The sequence below is a fragment of the Pseudophryne corroboree genome, unplaced genomic scaffold (assembly GCF_028390025.1).
Source record: "Pseudophryne corroboree isolate aPseCor3 unplaced genomic scaffold, aPseCor3.hap2 scaffold_2737, whole genome shotgun sequence".
In the NCBI taxonomy this organism is placed as follows: Eukaryota; Metazoa; Chordata; class Amphibia; order Anura; family Myobatrachidae; genus Pseudophryne; species Pseudophryne corroboree.
Genome location: NW_026969400.1, coordinates 8,954 through 31,019, shown reverse-complemented (window position 1 = coordinate 31,019; position 22,066 = coordinate 8,954). Strand labels below are relative to the sequence as shown.

Sequence of the window (22,066 nt, the reverse complement as noted above, 5' to 3'; positions counted from 1 at the left end):
TGGGGCAGGTGTAACGTGCAGAGAGTTAGATTTGGGTGGGGTGTGTTCATACTGCTTTATTTTTACACTGCAATTTAGATTTCAGCGAGTATTTACCCTGCACAGAAACAATATAACCCACCCAAATCTAACTCTTTCTGCACATGTTACATCTGCTCCACCTGCAGTGCACATGGTTTTGCCCATTAGAGAGAGAGAGAGAGTTCGCTTTTGTGATCCATGCTGAATTAGGCTCTTCATCTCCTCTTCCATTTGGTTAATCGAGCAGTAAAAAAACATAGATGCAGATATACAGTACAGAGATATAAAGTAGTTTGCACAACAAAACCTAAAAATACAACTCAATGTGGCTTGTAAAGGATGTATCTTTATAAAGTGTAAATCTTTCTCTCCTTTACCCTTAGGGTTGACTTCAATGTTCCAATGAAAAATAACCAGATTACAAACAACCAAAGGTAAGATGAAATGTTACGGACATTGACATCACATCTTCTGTTTTTGCTTTCTTCTGTCCTGGTAGGATAGATTTGGCTCCTACAATGTGTGATGGGGGTGGAGGTTAGGGTTAAGCTGTGGGGGGAAGATTACTGTACTTTCCCACCCGTCGGGATTATGGCTGCCGGAATGCCGGGGTCCCAACTGCCGGTATCGCATACACAACTCATCCACTGGTCTCTTCCTTTAAAGCTTATGTTATACATTGATAAAGTCTAGATTGGCATTACAATTATCATTTCAAGCTAGTATCCTCTGATTTGGTATTTCAGCATACAACACATAGCGGTAATGAGTCCCTCACTGTTTGCTTTTATTTAGAGGGCCTAATTCATAGTTTTATCGTAGCCGTACCAAATTTAGCACTGCTACGATCAGTTACTCAGACGTGTGGGGGGGGACGCCCAGCACAGGGCTAGTCACCTCACATGTCTGGCTCTGCCCTGCCGCACAAGTACAAAAGCATCGCACAGCGGCAATGCTTTTGTACCTGAGGAGTAGCTCCCTGCCAGTGCAGCTCCTGCGCGCTGGTAGGGAGCTACTCGTCACTGTCCGGGTCACAGCGTCTGTGTGTGACGTCTGGCAGCCATGTTAGTGGATCTTAAGTGCACAAAGCATAAAAGCAAGCAGTGTTTCTTATGGTATATGTAATGGCTGATGTGAGGTTTTCATGATTACCTATGGATGTCTTTGGCTTTGTCCCCTTTCCAGGATTAAGGCTGCTGTCCCCAGCATCCAGCACTGCCTAGACCATGGTGCAAAATCTGTTGTGTTAATGAGCCACCTGGGGAGACCGGATGGTGTTCCAATGCCAGATAAGTACTCACTAGCACCAGTAGTTGTGGAACTTAACGCCCTATTGAAAAGGTAATACATTAATTAGTCGCTGATTTATACATGTGTATTCCAGTATGAATTGCAAACTTTTATAATTTCTCTGACATCCTAGTGGATGCTGGGAACTCCGTAAGGACCATGGGGAATAGCGGCTCCGCAGGAGACTGGGCACAACTAAAGAAAGCTTTAGGACTACCTGGTGTGCACTGGCTCCTCCCTCTATGACCCTCCTCCAGACCTCAGTTAGAATCTTGTGCCCGGCTGAGCTGGATGCACACTAGGGGCTCTCCTGAGCTCCTAGAAAAGAAAGTATATTTTAGGTTTTTTATTTTCAGTGAGATCTGCTGGCAACAGACTCACTGCTACGAGGGACTTAGGGGGGAGAAGCGAACCTACCTGCTTGCAGCTAGCTTGGGCTTCTTAGGCTACTGGACACCATTAGCTCCAGAGGGATCGTACACAGGCCCAGCCTCGGTCGTCCGGTCCCGGAGCCGCGCCGCCGTCCCCCTTGCAGAGCCAGAAGCAAGAAGATGGTCCTGGAAATCGGCGGCAGAAGACTTTGGTCTTCATTAAGGCTGTGCGCCATTGCTCCCTGTGCACACCACATACTCCGGTCACGGATGGGTGCAGGGCGCTGGGGGGGGGGGGGGGGGGCGCCCTGGGCAACAATTAGAGTACCTTAAAAGTGGCAAACACACATAATATAGCCTAATAAGCTATATATGTGTAAAATACCCCAGCCACATTATGATTAAAAGAGCGGGAGAAGTCCGCCAAAAAAGGGGCGGAGCTATCTCCCTCAGCACACTGGCGCCATTTTCTCTTCACAGTGCAGCTGGAAGACAGCTCCCCAGGCTCTCCCCTGTAGTTTTCAGGCTCAAAGGGTTAAAAAGAGAGGGGGGGGCACTAAATTTAGGCGCAATATTGTGTATACAAGCAGCTATAAGGGAAAAATCACTGTGGGTAGTGTGATTCCCTGCACTATATAGCGCTCTGGTGTGTGCTGGCATACTCTCTCTCTGTCTCCCCAAAGGACTTTGTGGGGTCCTGTCCTCAGTCAGAGCTTTCCCTGTGTGTGCGGTGTCGGTACGGCTGTGTCGACATGTTTGATGAGGAAGGTTACGTGGAAGGCGGAGCAGATGCCGATAAATGTGATGTCGACCCCTGTGGGGCCGACACCAGAGTGGATGGATAGGTGGAAGGTATTAACCGACGGTGTCCACTCCTTACATAAAAGGCTGGATGACGTAACAGCTGTGGGACAACCGGCTTCTCAGCCCGCGCCTGCCCAGGCGTCTCAAAGGCCATCAGGGGCTCAAAAACGCCCGCTACCTCAGATGGCAGACATAGAGGTCGACACGGAGTCTGACTCCAGTGTCGACGAGGTTGAGACATATACACAATCCACTAGGATCATCCGTTGCATGATCTCGGCAATGAAAAATGTGTTACACATTTCTGACATTAACCCAAGTACCACAAAAAAGGGGTTTTATGTTTGGGGAGAAAAAGCAGCCAGTGTTTTGTTCCCCCATCAGATGAGTGAATGAAGTGTGTGAAGAAGCGTGGGTTCCCCCGATAAGAAACTGGTAATTTCTAAAAAGTTACTGATGGCGTACCCTTTCCCGCCAGAGGGTGGATAAGGCGCTCACACGTTTGTCAAAAAAGGCACTGCCGTCCTAGGATACGGCCACTTTGAAGGAGCCTGCTGATAAAAAGCAGGAGGCTATCCTGAAGTCTGTATATACACACTCAGGTACTATACTGAGACCTGCAATTGCCTCAGCATGGATAGTGCTGCTGCAGCGTGGTCTATTACCCTGTCAGGACAGGAATACTATTTTGCTAACCATAGAGCATATTAAAGACGTCGTCTTATATATGAGGGATGCACAGAGGGATATTTGCCGGCTGGCATCCAGAATTAATGCAATGGCCATTTTGCCAGGAGGGTATTAGGGACCCGGCAGTGGACAGGCGATGCTGACTTTAGAAGGCACATGAAGATTCTGCCTTATAAGGGTGAGGAATTGTTTGGGGATGGTCTCTGGGACCTCGTATCCACAGCAACAGCTGGGAAAGAAATTTTTTTACCTCAGGTTTCCTCACAGCCTAAGAAAGCACCGTATTATCAAGTACAGTCCTTTCGGCTTCAGAAAAGCAAGCGGGTCAAAGGCGCTTCCTTTCTGCACAGAGACAAGGGAAGAGGGAAAAAGCTGCACCAGACAGCCAGTTCCCAGGATCAAAAATCTTCCCCCGCTTCCTCTGAGTCCACCGCATGACGCTGGGGCTCCACAGGTGGAGCCAGGTGCGGTGGGGGCGCGTCTCTGGAACTTCAGCGACCAGTGGGCTCGCTCACAGGTGGATCCCTGGGTTCTGCAAGTAGTATCACAGGGATACAAGCTGGAGTTCGAGGCGACTCCCCCTCGCCGTTACCTCAAATCAGCCTTGCCTGCTGCCCTCGAGGGGAGGTAGTACTGGCGGCAATTCACAAGCTGTAATTCCAGCAGGTGATAATCAAGGTACCCCTCCTTCAATAAGGCCGGGGTTACTATTCCACAATGTTTGTGGTACCGAAACCAGACGGTTCGGTGAGACCCATTCTAAAATTGAAATCCTTGAACACTTATATATGAAGGTTCAAGTTCAAAATGGAATCGCTCAGGGCGGTTACTGCAAGCCTGGACGAAGGGTATTACATGGTATCACTGGACATCAAGGATGCTTACCTGCATGTCCCCATTTACCCTCCTCACCAGGAGTACCTCAAAATTGTGGTACAGGACTGTCATTACCAATTCCAGACGTTGCCGTTGGTCTGTCCCCGGCACCGAGGGTATTTACCAAGGTAATGGCCGAAATGATGATACTCCTTCGAAAAAAGGGAGTTATAATTATCCCGTACTTGGACGATCTCCTTATAAAGGCGAGGTCCACGGAGCAGTTGTTGGTCGGAGTAGCACTATTTCGTGAAGTGCTACAACAGCACGGCTGGATTCTGAATATTCCAAAGTCGCAGCTGGTTCCTACGACGCGTCTACTGTTCCTGGGTATGGTTCTGGACACAGAACAGGAGAAAGTGTTTCTCCCGGAGGAGAAGGCCAAGGAGTTGTCATCTCTAGTCAGAGACCTCCTAAAATAAATAAGGTGTCAGTGCATCAATGCACGCGAGTCCTGGGAAGGATGGTAACTTCTTACGAAGAAATACCATTCGGCAGGTTCCATGCAAGGATCTTCCAGTGGGATCTGTTGGACAAGTGGTCCGGGTCGCATCTTCAGATGCATCGTCTGATAACCCTGTCTCCAAGGGCCAGGGTGTCGCTGTTGTGGTGGCTGCAGAGTACTCATCTTCTAGAGGGCCGCAGATTCGGCATACAGGACTGGGTCCTGGTGACCACGGATGCCAGCCTTCGAGGCTGGGGGGCAGTCACACAGGGAAGAAACTTCCAAGGACTATGGTCGTGTCAGGATACTTCCCTACACATAAATATTCTGGAACTAAGGGCCATTCACAATGCCCTAAGTCAGGCTAGACCCCTGCTTCAACACCAGCCGGTGCTGATCCAGTCAGACAACATCACGGCGGTCGCCCATGTAAACCAACAGGGTGGCACAAGAAGCAGGATGGCGATGGCAGAAGCCACAAGGATTTTCCGATGGGCGGAAAATCATGTGTTGGCACTGTCAGCAGTGTTCATTCCCGGAGTGGACAACTGGGAAGCAGACTTTCTCAGCAGGCACGACCTCCACCCGGGAGAGTGGGGACTTCATCCAGAAGTCTTCCAAATGATTGTACACACCATTGGGAAAGGCCACAGGTGGACATGATGGCGTCCCGCCTCAACAAAAAGCTAAAAAGATATTGCGCCAGGTCAAGGGACCCTCAGGCGATAGCTGTGGACGCTCTGGTAACGCCGTGGGTGTACCAGTCGGTGTATGTGTTCCCTTCTCTGCCTCTCATACCCAAGGTACTGAGAATAATAAGAAGGAGAGGAGTAAGAACTATACTCGTGGTTCCGGATTGGCCAAGAAGAGTTTGGTACCCAGAACTTCAAGAAATGATCTCAGAGGACCCATGGCCCCTGCTGCAGCAGGGGCCCTGCCTGTTCCAAGACTTACCGCGGCTGTGTTTGATCGCATGGCGGTTGAACACCGGATCCTAAAGGAAAAAGGCATTCCAGAGGAAGTCATTCCTACGCTGATTAAGGCTAGGAAAGATGTGATTGCAAAATATTATCACCGCATATGGCGAAAATATGTTGCTTGGTGTGAGGCCAGGAAGGCCCCAACGGAGGAATTTCAACTGGGTCGATTTCTGCACTTCCTACAGTCAGGAGTGACTATGGGCCTAAAATTGGGTTCCATTAAGGTCCAGATTTCGGCTCTGTACATTTTCTTCCAAAAAGAACTGGCTTCACTGCCTGAAGTTCAGACTTTTGTTAAGGGAGTGCTGCATATTCAGCCCCCGTTTGTGCCTCCAGTGGCACCGTGGGATCTCAACGTGGTTTTGGATTTCCTGAAGTCGCATTGGGTTGAGCCACTTAAATCCGTAGAGCTATAATGCCTCACGTGGAAAGTGGTCATGCTGTTGGCCTTGGCGTCTGCCAGGCGTGTATCAGAATTGGCTGTTTTGTCATGCAAAAGTCCTTATCTGATTTTTCATATGGATAGGGCTAAATTGAGGACTCATTCCCAATTCCTTCCCAAGGTGGTATCCGCTTTTCATGTGAACCAACCTATTGTGGTGCCTGCGGCAACTTGGGACTTGGAGGACTCCAAGTTACTGGACGTAGTCGGGGCCTTGAAAATATGTTTCCAGGACGGCTGGAGTCAGGAAAACTGACTCGCTATTTATCATGTATGCACCCAACAAGCTGGGTGCTCCTGCTTCTAAGCAGACTATTTGCTCGCTGGATCTGTAGCACGATTCAACTTGCACATTCTGCGGCTGGAATGCCGCACCCTAAATCTGTAAAAGCCCATTCCAAGAGGAAAGTGGGCTCTTCTTGGGCGGCTGCCCGAGGGGTCTCGGCTTTACAACTTGGCCGAGCTGTTACTTGGTCGGGTTCAAACACTTTTACAAGTTTGATACCCTGGCTGAGGAGGACCTTGAGTTTGCTCATTTGGTGCTGCAGAGTCATCCGCACTCTCCCGCCCGTTTGGGAGCTTTGGTATAATCCCCATGGTCCTTACGGAGTTCCCAGCATCCACTAGGACGTCAGAGAAAATAAGATTTTACTCACCGGTAAATCTATTTCTCGTAGTCCGTAGTGGATGCTGGGCGCCCATCCCAAGTGCGGATTGTCTGCAATACTTGTATATAGTTATTGCCTAACTAAAGGGTTGTTATGAGCCACTTGTTAGTGAGGCTCAGTTATATTTCATACTGTTAACTGGGTATAGTATCACGAGTTATACGGTGTGATTGGTGTGGCTGGTATGAGTCTTACCCGGGATTCCAAATCCTTTCCTTATTGTGTCAGCTCTTCTGGGCACAGTATCCTAACTGAGGTCTGGAGGAGGGTCATAGAGGGAGGAGCCAGTGCACACCAGGTAGTCCTAAAGCTTTCTTTAGTTGTGCCCAGTCTCCTGCGGAGCCGCTATTCCCCATGGTCCTTACGGAGTTCCCAGCATCCACTACGGACTACGAGAAATAGAATTACCGGTGAGTAAAATCTTATTTTTTGCAGCAAGAACTGTTTTTCATAATTTAAACGAAAATTAAAAATTTGTTTTGCCTAGAACTCGTAATGAATGTCAAATATTTTTCCTGTTCATCTACATCTTTGTAATGTTCTCTGTTTAAACACTGTAAAGCATGGCAGATTGTTGGACCTTATCAACAAGTTATTGTTCATAAGGTGCAGTGAGTGTTCCATAGCTCTGTACAAAGGCAGAAGGACAGCATATGTACTAATTGTACAGACCAGATAACAAATATACATAATTAGAATATGCTCATTGCATGATGGAATATGGGTAGACAAAATGTGTGTGTCTTCACACAAGGCTTCAAGTTAAGGACATGTTTAGCCACTTGCCTGGCATGGTTGCATCAGATGTGACCACACCAGCAAGTGCTTTATCTGACCTGATCGCACAGGTTGCGACCAGTCAGGTACAGTGTTTGCAGCTGCAGGAAAGAGAAACTTGCTGCAGCTCTCAGCAGTACCAGAAGATCCATCTGCACTCTCATATATCCACACTCTCATATAGTGTTTGCTGTGCTGCCAATCATTGCTAATCGATTAGCATGGCAGGGCGGGCGACCCGGCGGCTACAGACAATAGCAACTGCTGGGAAGAGAAGTAGAGTGACCCCCCCCCCAAACCCTGTGTACCTGACTAATTGAATTTGGCCCAAAGAGGAAATAATTGAATTGCAGGAGAACATCAAGGTAGAAAATATGATCTAGCAATAAGCTACAATGAATCTCAAAATATAAAACATCCCTCCTGGGCCATCTAAATTCTGGACAAGCTGTTACTGGTGGTTTTTATTTTTATTTTTTTTCCATATTTTTATATAGAAGTATAATATGATATAATAGAATTTTATTTTTATTTTTTTTGGAGCTGGCATAAACGTTCATATTACATGCTGCTTTCTAAACCTAAAGATTTCTTAATAAAATAAAATAGTGTGTTAAGTCCACAGAACTTTACCATGATGGCGAAAAGAGTTACATCATTGACTCACTCCAATAATTAATTTATTTATGCGACACAAAAAGGAAGCATGCCTTTGTTACTAAGCAGTGAAATATCCATAGTGCCCAGCAAAGCAGGTGGAAGGATGTCATTGTGTTCAGAAATATTTCTTTTTCCCCTCGCACTGATATGCCAAAACATGCGCGCTACACTGGAGAGCAGCCAGGCTGTACTTCCAGTGTCAAGCTGGCATACTGACCGGATATCAGACAACAGCTGCACATCTGTAACTGACTGTTTCACAAGATTTGCAGCAGATTTGCCAAGTAGTTTGTGAAAGGAAGGAACTATATAGAATTGTGCCTTTTTTTAATAGTTGGTTCCTGACCGTAAGGCAAAGGTAAAGTGAACAAAGCAAATAAAATTACAGCAACTGCTCTAGATTTAACTGAGCCACAGAAAACAAACCTATGTGCATTACAAGTTCTAGAGTAGATTAAGGGGTGATATCCTATTAGCACTCCAATAATATGTGGAAATGGTCTTAATGAATCAGATTTTGCTGTGTGCAGAGGTAGTGTGACATGTAATACTTAGTGAGGGTGAGCATGGTAATAAAGAAGGTTTGAAGTCCTGATTAGTGCTTTGTATGCAGGGAGGTAGTGTTCCTGAAGGACTGCGTGGGAGCAGAAGTAGAAGCAGCATGCGCCAATCCAGCCCCCGGGACAGTCCTGCTCCTGGAGAACTTGAGGTTTCATGTGGAAGAAGAGGGAAAGGGCAAAGATGCAGCTGGTAACAAGGTAAGAGACTGCAATAAAACAATCTCTGCAAAATGGTGCATGATACCTATTACAGCCCCTTGACCCACCCCCACCACCCTTTAATATGTAAGCTACAGGTTGATGCAAAAAAAAATTAAAAAAAAAACTCCCAGATTTAAAGGTTAGCAAAAAAGGCATGGTAAATGCTTTTCCAAATTTTAGTAAATCTAAAGGGACATGGAATACACAAATTTTCAGTTGGCTTTGAATAGGGTATCATAATTTCTTGGCGTATAGCAGCCTTCATTAATGGTTCTTGGTCGATGTTTGTAGAACTGTTTGCTGTGTAGAGGCCTCTATCATGAAGCTGTTGCGGATTGTTTTCTGCCCAATAACGAACATTCTGCTGGTCAGCGTAGCCAGACAAAAGTGAGTTTTGTCATAAAATTGTAGCGATAAAGTTGGAAATGACCCGATAAGTGGGGAAAGACTTCAGAAATCGACTACAAATGTGTATTCCGAATGAAAGCCTCCATCTGGACGATCTTTTTCAAACCCAACTGAAAATAAACTGTATTCCATGCACTATTGGATTATGTACTATAATGTCGAATTGCATTTACCATGCCTTTTTATTTTTTTTAACCTTTTAAAATCTGAGGATTTTTGGCTCACTCTGTATATCTTATCACCTCCTTACTATTCATATTATTTGGTTCAAAATGCGTACTCTTCCATAGAATAGACACAAGTGATCTGTGAGTTTATCCTTGCTAAATGTTCGCTCAGGGATTATTAGGACATGATCTGTAGGGTGTATGACCTCTGACATTTTACTGAAGGTCAGAAAGGAGAGGCCTTTTGGCTGCTGTCTATTTTAAGCATAACTGACTTGGTTTAACACTGTTCCTGAGTGTTTCACTTACTGTACAGCTTGCTGAACGCTGACCTATACTTGGATGACCTTTACTGACTGAAATGGGAGAGCCGCTGTGTGAACTGAGGTTTTACTAATACATATCAAGGGACCTGATCGTACTGCTTTCCTCATCAGTCCTCACTATAGTAGATTAATCCTGCTTCTCTTAAGGGTACTATGCACGCTCCTGTTTAAAAAGGAAATGTTAGTTTCATTAGGAGATGTTGTGCTTAATGGACTCTTTAACAGAACACTTAGCACATAGACAGGGGTTTTAAGTTGAAACACTGGCTATTTACAGAGTGTAGCAGGTTCCCACAGCTGAATGTGTATATCTTCTTAAAAAAACTGAAAAATAAACACTAAAATAAAATATATAATGTGTATGTATGATAGATATATATATTTTTTCTTTCAATTAGAGAATTTTAGGAATAGATGAAGTGCTCCTTTTTATCTGTATAATTTATAGGTAAGACTACAGTGAGCCATGGATCACACTTCCAATTTTTATCGTTAAGTGAATGTTGAGAGATTACAGGTAGTAAATAAATCTGTTAAGTGGTGCAGTCCCTGAATTATGACACAATAAAATGTCGGGAGCCCTATTTCTTTAATCTTCAGCATAGTGTAGTATTTGTACTGTCTGTATTACACAATGCTTCAACTTTAAACTGGTTTTGCTTTTTCTCTAGTTGTCACACTCGCACTATCTATATCTACTTTAGACAGACTGCACACACTACACGTTAGTAGTGAAGCAGGAGTGACAGGCACATATGCAGTTAGGCAGAGAAATATGCAAGAGCCGGCACATCCATAGATGAAAGCATTATCTTTATCCAGAAGGTCTATTGCATCCAACAATAAAATGCATATTGGAAAAAGTACAAAAGGGGGAGACTGGGCACAGAAATATAGCGGCTTAATAAATCATGGTATGATGTAAGTATACTTATCAGAATGATGGTGTCAGACGTCATCCCCTGGCATTTGGCACTATCATTCTGTGGAGTATATATTGAGGCACGTGGGTCATGGGGCCACAGCTGAGTAGGTTGGCTCAGAATGGTTTTCAGGTGCAGAGTGAGTTGGGATATACTCACCACCTGGTTAACTGGGGGGTGGGGGGAGGTGCATAGCTGCATCCTTGCAGCAGGATCACAGTCCTGAGGGGTTGTTGTTCAGTGGGGCACTGCTCCTTTGTTGTCACAGCCGTAGCACGCCACACACCCCTAACGGTGGGGAGTGCAAACCGGGGGCCCCGCTAGGGGAGTCCCACAGTCCAAAGTGCTGCTGACCACGGGTGTGCCGCATGGAACCCTCCCGGGGGGATCCCGCTAGGATCCCCCGTATAGAACTGGCACAAAAGGGTTTGACTAGCACTTGGGTGATGTGTTAAGCTAAAAAGGAGACTATTGCTAGTATAATCTATGGATGGAACTCCAGTGCCATAGGAGGGGGCAGAGCTACCTCGGAGCGGGACCTGAGGTGTTTTGGCGCCTTCCTCTGCTTACTACAGCACACACAGCACTTCCTGATCCTCAGACACGCTGGAAATGTGGTACAGGGTGTAACAAAGGGGAGAGCCACTTGTGTACACTATCCTGATCCTATCTAGGACAATAATTGTGTTTACTGTGTAATAGGGAGCGGACAGTCTTACTGGGGCAACTATACTGAGCTGCTACCTAGTCGGGTGAAGAACACTTTTTGAATTTCTACAAATTTGATACCCTGGCCAAAGAGGATACCTAGTTTGGGCAGGGGGTGTTGCAACAGTCTCCACACATTCCCACCCGTTCTGGACGTTTTGGGATGTTCCCATCGTACTAGTTTCCCCCAATATCCCTTATGGGTACTAGAGAAAATAGGATGACAATGCTAATTTTTAAATTGTGCCACACCTCCGGTTGCAAGCTTCACACCCCTACTGTATAGGACTCCATGGTCCCCTAGAGGTTTCAGAGAAATGGATTTATCGGTAAGTACCAAAATCCTCTTCAATACCTACCGGTAAATCCTTTTCTCATAGTCCATAAGGGATATTGGGCGCCTGCCTCAGTGTTTGGAATTTTCTGCAGGTTCTTGTTCTATAGTTGCCTGTTCAGTTGTTGCTGTTACCAGCCGTTGCTGGTTGTTGTATGTTAATGGTGTGCTGGTGTGTAACTCTCACCACCTTTTCTGTTGTCATGTTCCTTCTCTCCATATATGTCCATTCTCCTTCGGGCACGTTTTTACCTATAACTGCCTGTGGGAGGGGTCATAGAGAGGAGGAGCCAGCACACCCATTTGAAGAAATTTTGAAGTGCACTGGCTCCTTTGGACACAGTCTATACCCTGTCGTACTAGTTTCCCCCAATATCCCTTATGGACTATGAGAAGGATTTACCAGTAGGTATTAATCCTATTTCTCTGACGTCCTAGTGGATGCTGGGAACTCCGTAAGGACCATGGGGAATAGCGGGCTCCGAAGGAGGCTGGGCACTCTAGAAAGATTTATGACTACCTGGTGTGCACTGGCTCCTCCCACTATGACCCTCCTCCAAGCCTCAGTTAGATCTTGTGCCCGGCCAAGGTTGGATGCACACTAGGGGCTCTCCTGAGCCCTTAGAAAGAAAGTATAGATTTAGGTTTTTTATTTTCAGTGAGACCTGCTGGCAACAGGCTCACTGCAGCGAGGGACTAAGGGGAGAAGAAGCGAACTCGCCTGCTTGCAGCCGGATTGGGCTTCTTAGGCTACTGCACACCATTGGCTCCAGAGGGATCGACCGCAGGCCCAGTCCTTGGTGTTCGGTCCCGGAGCCGCGCCGCCGTCCCCCTTACAGAGCCAGAAGCAAGAAGAGGTCCGGAAAAACGGCGGCAGAAGACATCAGTCTTCACCAAGGTAGCGCACAGCACTGCAGCTGTGCGCCATTGCTCCTCATACACACTTCACACTCCGGTCACTGAGGGTGCAGGGCGCTTGGGGGGGGGCGCCCTGAGCAGCAATAAAAACACCGGCTGGCAAAAATACCACAATATATAGCCCCAGAGGCTATATATGTGGTAAATACCCCTGCCAGAATACAGAAAAAAGCGGGAGAATAGGCCGCGGAAAAGGGGCGGAGCTATCTCCCTCAGACACACTGGCGCCATTTTCTCTTCACAGTGCAACTGGAAGAAAGCTCCCCAGGCTCTCCCCTGTAGTTTTCAGGCTCAAAGGGTAAAAAAAGAGAGGGGGGGCACTAAATTTAGGCGCAATATTGTATATACAAGCGGCTATGGGGGAAAATTCACTCAGTTATAGTGTTAATCCCCTCATTATAAAGCGCTCTGGTGTGTGCTGGCATACTCTCTCTGTCTCCCCAAAGGGCTTTGTGGGTCCTGTCCTCAGTCAGAGCATTCCCTGTGTGTGTGCGGTGTGTCGGTACAGCTGTGTCGACATGTTTTGAGGAGGAGGCTTATATAGTGACGGAGCAGATGCCGATAAATGTGATGTCGCCCCCTGTGGATGGTTAGGTAAAAGGTATTAACCGACAGTGTCAAGTCCTTACATAAAAGGGTGGATGACGTAACAGCTGTGGGACAGCCGGCTTCTCAGCCCGTGGCCTGCCCAGGCGTCTCAAAGGCCATCAGGGGCTCAAAAACGCCCGCTCATTCAGATGGCAGACACAGATGTCGACACGGAGTCTGACTCCAGTGTCGACAAGGTTGAGACATATACACAATCCACTAGGAACATCCGTGACTTGATCCCGGCAATAAAAAAAAAAAAAAAAAAAAAATGTTACACATTTCTGACATTAACCTCTAAAAATGGGGTTTTTATGTTTGGGGAGAAAAAGCAGGCAGTGTTTTGTTCCCCCATCAGATGAATGAATGAAGTGTGTGAAAAGCGTGGGTTCCCCCTGATAAGAAACTGGTAATTTCTAAAAAGTTACTGATGGCGTACCTTTTCCCGCCAGAGGATAAGTTACGCTGGGAGATATCCCCTAGGGTGGATAAGGCGCTCACACGGTTGTCAAAATAGGTGGCACTGCCGTTTTAGGAACGGCCACTTTGAAGGTACCTGTTGATAAAAAGCAGGAGGCTATCCTGAAGTCTGTATTTACACACTCAGGTACTAGACTGAAACCTGCAGAGCGTGCTGCTGCAGCGTGGTCGGTGACCCTGTCAAACATACTAGTTTGCTAACATGAGAACATATTAAAGACGTCGTCTTATATATGAGAGATGCACAGAGGGATATTTTGCCGGCTGGCATCCAAAATGAATGTAATGTCCATTCTGTCCGGAGGGTATTAGAGACCTGTCACTGGACAGGTGATGCTGACCTTAAAAGGCGCATAGAGATTCTGCCTTATAAGGGTGAGGAATTATTTGGGGATGGTCTCTGGGACCTCGTATCCGCAGCAACAGCTGGGAAGAAATATTTTTACCTCCGTTTTCCTCACAGACTAAGAAAGCACTGTATTATCAGGTACAGTCCTTTCGGCTTCAGAAAAGCAAGCGGGTCAAAGGCGCTTCCTTTCTGTACAAAGACAAGGGAAGAGGGAAAAAGCTGCACCAGTCAGCCTGTTCCCAGAATCATAATTCTTCTCTCGCTTCCTCTGAGTCCACAGCATGACGCGGGGGCTCCACAGGTGTAGCCAGGTACGGTGGGGGGCCGTCTCAAAAATTTCAGCGATCAGTGGGCTCGCTCACAGGTGGATCCCTGTTTCATTCAAGTAGTATTTCAGGGGTACAAGCTGGAATTCGAGATGTCTTCCCCCCCACCGTTTCCTCAAATATGCCTTGCCGACAACTCCCTCAGGCAGGGAGGCTGTGCTAGAGGCAATTAATAAGCTGTATTCCCAGCAGGTAATACTTAAGGTGCCCCTACTTCAACAAGGACGGGGTTACTATTCCACACGGTTTGGGGTACTGAAACCGCATGGTTCGGTGTGACCCTTCTTTATATTTAAAATCCTTGAACACATACATAAAAAAATTCAAGTTCAAGATGGAATCGCTCAGGGCGGTTATTGCAAGCCTGGACGAGGGGGATTACATGGTATCCCGGGACATCAAGGATGCTTACCTGCATGTCCCTATTTACTATCCTCGTCAGGAGTACCTCAGATTTGTGGTACAGGATTACCATTACCAAGTCCAGACTCTGCCGTTTGGACTGTACATGGCACCGAGGGTGTTACCAAGGTAATGGCCGGAATGATGATACTCCTTCGAAAAAGGGGAGTTTTAATTATCCCATACTTCGACAATCTCCTTATAAGGGCGAGGTCCAAGGAGCAGTTGCTAGTCGGGGTAGCACTATTTTGGAAAGTGCTACAACAGCACGGTTGGATTCTAAACAGTCCAGAGTCACAGCTGGTTCCTACGACACGTCTACTGTTCCTGGGGATGGTTCTGGACACAGACCAGAAATAAGTGTTTCTCCCGGTGGAGAAAGCCAAGGAGCTGTCATCTCTAGTCAGAGACCTCCTGAAGCCAAAACAGTTATCGGTGCATCATTGCACGCGAGTCCTGGGAAAAATGTTAGCTTCCTACGAAGCAATCCCATTCGGCAGGTTCCATGCAAGAACTTTTCAGGGGGACCTGTTAGACAAGTGGTCCGGGTCGCATCTTCAGATGCATTAGGCTGATACCCTGGTCCTTGGAGACAGGGTTATCTCTACTGTAGTGGCTGCAGAGTGCCCATCTTCAAGAGGGCCGCAGGTTCGACATACAGGACTAGGTCCTAGTGACCATGGATGCCAGCCTTTGAGGCTGGGGGGCAGTCACACAGGGAAGAAACTTCCAGGGACTTTGGTCAAGTCAGGTGACTTCCCTACATAAATATTCTGGAACAGAGGGCCATTTACAATGCCCTGAGTCAGGCAAGGCCTCTGCTTCAAAACCAGCCGGTCCTGATCCAATCAGGCAACATCACGGCAGTCGCCCATGTAAACCAACAGGGCGGCACAAGAAGCAGGATGGCGATGGCAGAAGCCACAAGGTTTCTCCGATGGGCGGAAAATCATGTGTTAGCACTGTTAGCAGTGTTCATTCCCGGAGTGGACAACTGGGAAGCAGATCTTCTCAGCAGACACGACTTCCACCCGAGAGTGTGGGGACTTCATCCAGAAGTCTTCCAAAGGATTGTACACCATTGGGAAAGGCCACAGGTGGACATGAAGGCGTCCCGCCTCAACAAAAAGCTATAAAAGATATTGCGCCAGGTCAAGGGACCTTCAGGCGATAGCTGTGGACGCTCTGGTAACACCGTGGGTGTACCAGTCGTTTTATGTGTCCCCCCCCCCTCTGCCTCTCATACCAAAGGTACTGAGAATAATAAGAAGGCGAGGAGTAAGAACGATACTTGTGGTTCCGGATTGGCCAAGAAGAGCCTGGTACCCAGAACTTCAAGAAAATATATCAGAGGACCCATGGCCTCTGCCGCTCAGACAGGACCTGCTGCAGCAGGGGCCCTGTCTGTTCCAAGACTTACCGCGGCTACGTTTTGATGGCATGGCGGTTGAACGCCGGATCCTAAAGGAAAAGGGCATTCCGGAGGAAGTCATTCCTACGCTGATTCAAGCCAGGAAAGATGTAACTTCAAAACATTATCACCGCATATGGCGGAAATATGTTGCTTGGTGTGAGGCCAAAAAAAAAAAAAAAAAGGCCCCAACAGAGGAATTTCAACTAGGTCGATTTCTGCATTTCCTACAAGCAGGAGTGTCTATGGGCCTAAAATTAGGCTCCATTAAGATACAGATCTCGGCTCTGTCGATTTTATTCCAGAAAGCATTAGCTTCAGTACCTGAAGTTCAGACATTGTAAAAGGAGTGCTGCATATTCAGCCCCCGGTTGTGCCTCCAGTGGCACCTTGGGATCTCAACGTGGTGTTGAGTTTCTTAAAATCACATTGGTTTGAACCACTAAAAACCGTGGATCTAAAATATCTCACGTTGCAAGTGGTCATGTTATTGGCCTTGGTTTCGGCCAGGCGTGTATCAGAATTGGCGGCTTTGTCATATAAAAGTCCTTATCTGATTTTCCATATGGATAGGGCAGAATTGAGGACTCGTCCCCAGTTTCTCCCTAAGGTGGTATCAGCTTTTCACTTGAACCAACCTATTGTGGTGCCTGCGGCTACTAGGGACTTGGAGGATTCCAAGTTACTGAACGTAGTCAGGGCCTTGAAAAATTATGTTTCCAGGACGGCTAGAGTCAGGAAAATTGACTCGCTATTTATCCTGTATGCACCCAACAGGCTGGGTGCTCCTGCTTCTAAGCAGACTATCGCTCGCTGGATCTGTGACACGATTCAGCAGGCGCATTCTGCGGCTGGACTGCCGCATCTTAAATCAGTGAAAGCCCATTCCACAGGGAAGGTGGGCTCCTCTTGGGCGGCTGCCCGAGGGGTCTCGGCTTTACAACTTTGCCGAGCTGTTACTTGGTCAGGGGCAAACACGTTTGCAAAATTCTACAAAATTGATACCCTGGCTGAGGAGGACCTGGAGTTCTCTCATTCGGTGCTGCAGAGTCATCCGCACTCTCCCGCCCGTTTGGGAGCTTTGGTATAATCCCCATGGTCCTTACGGAGTTCCCAGCATCCACTAGGACGTCAGAGAAAATAAGATTTTACTCACCGGTAAATCTATTTCTCGTAGTCCGTAGTGGATGCTGGGCGCCCATCCCAAGTGCGGATTGTCTGCAATACTTGTATATAGTTATTTCCTAACTAAAGGGTTATTGTTGAGCCATCTGTTGAGAGGCTCAGTTATATTCATACTGTTAACTGGGTATAGTATCACGAGTTATACGGTGTGATTGGTGTGGCTGGTATGAGTCTTACCCGGGATTCAAAATCCTTCCTTATTATGTCAGCTCGTCCGGGCACAGTGTCCTAACTGAGGCTTGGAGGAGGGTCATAGTGGGAGGAGCCAGTGCACACCAGGTAGTCATAAATCTTTCTAGAGTGCCCAGCCTCCTTCGGAGCCCGCTATTCCCCATGGTCCTTACGGAGTTCCCAGCATCCACTACGGACTACGAGAAATAGATTTACCGGTGATTAAAATCTTATTTTTTATTGGTCTCTTGTACATTAAAAGTGCTACAGGTTATTAATCCTATATAACTTATTTTAAATTAATTCGTAATTATCATAGTACCCATTGTATGTACTCCACTTAAATTGGGCAGACCAGCAATATTAACAAAATATTATTCCCCTATTTGTCCATATAAACTATTTGCTCTACTGTTGTATATAAAATATTTCCCTTTTGTCATTTTCAGGTTAAAGCTGACGCTGCAAAAGTAGAAGCTTTCCGAGCATCTCTGTCTAAACTTGGAGACATCTACGTCAATGATGCTTTTGGCACTGCACACAGAGCTCACAGGTAATGGAGCAATGTGGTTCCCAGGTTACTGGCTGGCTTAGTTAAATTAGTAACGACTCCTGCAGTCTCATGAGAACAGTCCTGAAAGAGAGAGGGCCAGTCGGGAATAGGTAATGCTCTGTTGCTTCAACACAAATGTAACGCCATATGTTTTGCACTTCCTCGATATCAGGGAATTAAGCTCTGTGATGCTCTTGTTGGTGCTGACATATATTGAATCGCTTTAGGGATTTATTTACCAAGCGTTGATTTCTAAAACCAGTGCTTCTGATCGTGTTTAATGGCCGAAATTCTAAAAGGACCATTTTACTAGCAAAACACGGCTAGCTAAAGCATTCCCATCTGTGGGCAGGTAACATTATCAGAAATGCCGGGTTTTAAGCTGAGTACACACTGGAGCAATGTCTGTCCTTCATAAAACTTGTTATAATGTGTACATAGACTATGGTTTCAAGGACATTTGCTCCAGCATAGGAACTAATGCTTGTCGCTCCAGTGTGTACCCAACTTCATGAAGTCCATGCTTAGTAAATGAACCCATTAGTATGTACTGCAGTAAGGTGCACAGACTGGGATGGACTGGGTCTCTAAAACATTCCAAACATCCCTGGCGTCACAGGGGTATGGTTGCTACCGTAGGGATGCGTATCCACATCTCACAGGGGCATGTCTCTGAACCCCCATCTGTGTTTTGCAAGTATACTTGGAGCCATGGGGGGTGCTGCAAATCACGGGGCCTGGAGTCGCAGCACACATCCCTTTCTCTATTGCCGGTCTAGCGTGCAGTGTGCCGGGAGACCAGGCTGCTCAGCCAGGCTTTTAGGGTGGTCCAGGCTATCTGGCATTGTCCGGAAGTGCTGGGTGATCAGTCTGGCTGTGTGATCAGAGATAATCACTTATAACCTCATGAATAAGAGCATTCATGATCTATGGTGGTGGTGTAGTAGGCATAGCTGCGGGTTTTTATAGGGCTGAATTGAAGTGCACCACACATTGTGAACTGTATGGCCAGTGATGATGTATGTCCCAGCTCCGGCACTCCAAGGACTCCCGTTGGTGTGATGCGCCTGGTGCCCTCCTCAATGCAACTGCTGTGGCTGCACGCTGTAGATCACGCCAATGGCGGCACTCGGACTAATTAAAGTAAGGAAGACGGGAGTCTGCTGCCTTATAGACAACATTTCAGCGCAGTGTCGTGCTTTTATCAAGCCTTTATGGCTTGATAAAAGCGCGACACGGCACTGAAACGTTGTCTATAAGCAGCCGACTCCTGTCTTCCTTATTTTAATTAGTCTGAGTGCCGCCATTGGGGTCATAGATATATAGAGATAGATATCTGTCTCTAATATTTTATAATTTTGTACTGTGAGGACTGCTATAGATCCATGCTTTAGGTGTCTTCAGGCAAATTACTGCAATGTTCTGCTGAACAGATGGCAAACTCATTCAGTTCTGAAGAGCAGCATGCTGCCCACAACTTTTTAGGTATCCTCTTTTATATGTAACGTGAAGACATTCCAGACCCTCAGACACTTGGCATTATAGTGGGAAAAATACTTGGCAGGTGTTACTGGGTTCGTCTAATGATTGGCATTAGTGCTTGGTTGCCGCACCATTCTGTCTCTCCTGATTAGGGCAGTGGTTGACACGGTTCTATCAGGTTCTACTGCGCAAGATATTTGCCAACTGCTTCTTATAAGTGGTGTAAATGGACAGCAAATGCGTTCTGCAGAGGCTACTTGTACTCATGGCAGTGACTTGCTGAAGTGATTGGTCAGAAAAATGGGTTACTTTAACTCTGGCAGCTGTATTAGCCAACTCACATTTAACATACCTGTAACCCTGTTAGTGGGACATGGTCATGTAAGTCTTCGATGTAGGGCACTGTTACATGTGGAGTCTTTGTTGGTGGAAGCAGCTGTTTACTGATCATCTGTTGTGACGCTAATGATTCATCCAATTGTATTTGTTTTGAACACGTGGTAGATTTACAAACACTTCAAAAAAAGACTAGTGGTGGCGTTGCCAATAGCATTGTAAAAGGTAAACAGAATCTGGTTGCTATGGGCAACACTTCCACTAGTTTCTTTTAGAAGTTTTAATAAATCTACTCTCCTCTCTGCAAGTGTCTGTCTGTTCTGCCAGATCACAATTATAATGTGTGCAGGTCTCTTCCACCCTCCTGTATTCGGTTATTCATGTTCCTGTAGTTGGACATGCACATCTGCTATATAACATGCTGTTTCTATCTTTCTCCTAGCTCCATGGTAGGTGTTAACCTGCCCCAGAGAGCGGCTGGCTTCTTAATGAAGAAAGAGCTTGATTATTTTGCTAAGGCTTTGGAGAACCCGGAGAGACCTTTCCTTGCCATCCTTGGAGGGTAATTTGACTTTAATTGATTGCAGTATTAAGTGCTGCTGATATTTACCTTTTTTTTTTTTCTTTTTTCTTTTCTTTTATTCTTTAGTGCCCTTCCCTTTGTGCATAAAAAATTCCCATTACATGTTCAGAAACCCTTACTTAGATGGTGACATTTTTGAGAACATGCAGAGTAGATTGTTATGAGAAGTGTTATACAGGCAAAAGAAACTAGAATCCAGCTGGATACCACCTAATATGTAAACGTACATTTCAACTATGCACCGTTTTGTTAGCGCCTTGTAGGAGATTTTAAAACTGATGTATAAAAAAGGGTCCGCTTTCTAGGTATTACTTGTTAGGCTTTTCCTATACTCTTCAATATATGTATCAGGTTGGAGAATACGCTTTTATTTCTTAAATATTTTGTTTTGAAAAATCAATGACCATTACAATCATTCTGCAAAAATCTGAACCATGTTACTAAAGCTGGCCACATATCTAAAGATTGTTTCCAGCCAGCTATCTAGTTGTCTAGTTGGAAGGAAAATCTTGTAAACCTGTGGGAGCAAATGACAAACTGCCATATGCTCCCAATTTCTGACAAACAGACTAAAAGGGTCATTCATACAAGTTTGTTAAATCTTAGGGACCAATCCCTGAATCTGTATTGGCGTGATCCTGGATTCTGGTACAGAAAAATGCCAAACCTGTTACTGGCTTTCCCAATTTCTGGGATTTTTTTCTCCACCCCTGGCAGCGCTGAGCACTTGGCTCAGATGCTGACCCGTGCAGGGTATGTAGTTTGTGTGTATGTGAGTTCAGAGGTCACACTGTGCAGCCAGCCAACTTCAGCAGAGGTCTGTCTGCAGCCTTTGGGGGGAATTCAAGTGTTTGAAAAGTCAGTTGGGTGTCTGTTTTTCTCTTTCATCCACTAGGGGACACTGGAGTTCCCTCTTAGACATTAGGGGTGTGAAGCCTGCAACCGGAGGTGTGGCACAATCTAAAAAATTTGCATTGTCTGCACAGCCGGCTCCTCCCCCTTCACGCCCCTCATGCCTCAGTTTTGAAAATTGTGCTAGAGGTGTAGCACGTGGGAGCCCAGAGCTCCTGACTAAAGAAATACTTAGTGACTGCGTCAACCTAAGAAAAGGGGGACAAAGTCCAGATATATGTGAGAGACTAAGATCCCTTTTGAAGGGACCGGCATCTCTCAGCAGGAGATCCTCAGTTGCTTTAACTGTGAGTACTGGTTGTTACAAAAGGGCCCTAGTATAAGCATAGGGCATTTAGGCAGTTCACTATTACTGCTGTTATAAAGGGTAGACCCACTAGTTAGTGCGGTGCCTATATCCCCCCTGAGCCCACATATATCACCCGGAGCCCAATCAGTATGGTTAATACTTATACCCCCCTGAAAGTGCGTGTCCCAAATATCCCCCTGAGCCCAGTCAGTGTGGTTAAGACTCGTATAGCTTAGGAGCACGCTGGCCGGTTGAAAGCCGCCGTTAGCCTACGCGACGGACCATCATAGTACCGCTGCCGAGCGCTGGGACCGGGTGAGAACGGTCCTGGGGAGTACACGTTGGAGAGGGCAGAGAGTATAGTATGCTGCATTTAGCGCGGCTGAAGAGACACGGCCGCTGGTACAATTAAAGCCTCCCTCCTCCCGTT

General features: G+C 46.5%; 1 protein-coding gene across 1 annotated transcript; it reads left to right on the top strand.

Annotated features, from left to right (window-relative positions):
* Nucleotides 1–377: 377 nt before the first annotated feature.
* Nucleotides 378–20,433, top strand: LOC135013732 (phosphoglycerate kinase-like). The gene is made up of 5 exons (XM_063952655.1): nucleotides 378–455; nucleotides 1,207–1,362; nucleotides 8,638–8,782; nucleotides 17,931–18,034; nucleotides 20,295–20,433. Exons 1-5 carry the CDS (start codon nucleotides 424–426, stop codon nucleotides 20,416–20,418), a joined length of 561 nt encoding a protein of 186 aa, XP_063808725.1. The 5' UTR covers nucleotides 378–423; the 3' UTR covers nucleotides 20,419–20,433.
* Nucleotides 20,434–22,066: the final 1,633 nt, after the last annotated feature.

What these genes read in the sequence shown, in the direction of transcription:
- LOC135013732 (XM_063952655.1), top strand. Translation starts at nt 424, where the DNA reads ATGAAAAATAACCAGATTACAAACAACCAAAG. An exon ending in CTTAACGCCCTATTGAAAAG is followed by an intron (nt 1,363 to 8,637) that starts GTAATACATTAA and finishes CTTTGTATGCAG; the next exon opens with GGAGGTAGTGTTCCTGAAGG. An exon ending in AAGATGCAGCTGGTAACAAG is followed by an intron (nt 8,783 to 17,930) that starts GTAAGAGACTGC and finishes TGTCATTTTCAG; the next exon opens with GTTAAAGCTGACGCTGCAAA.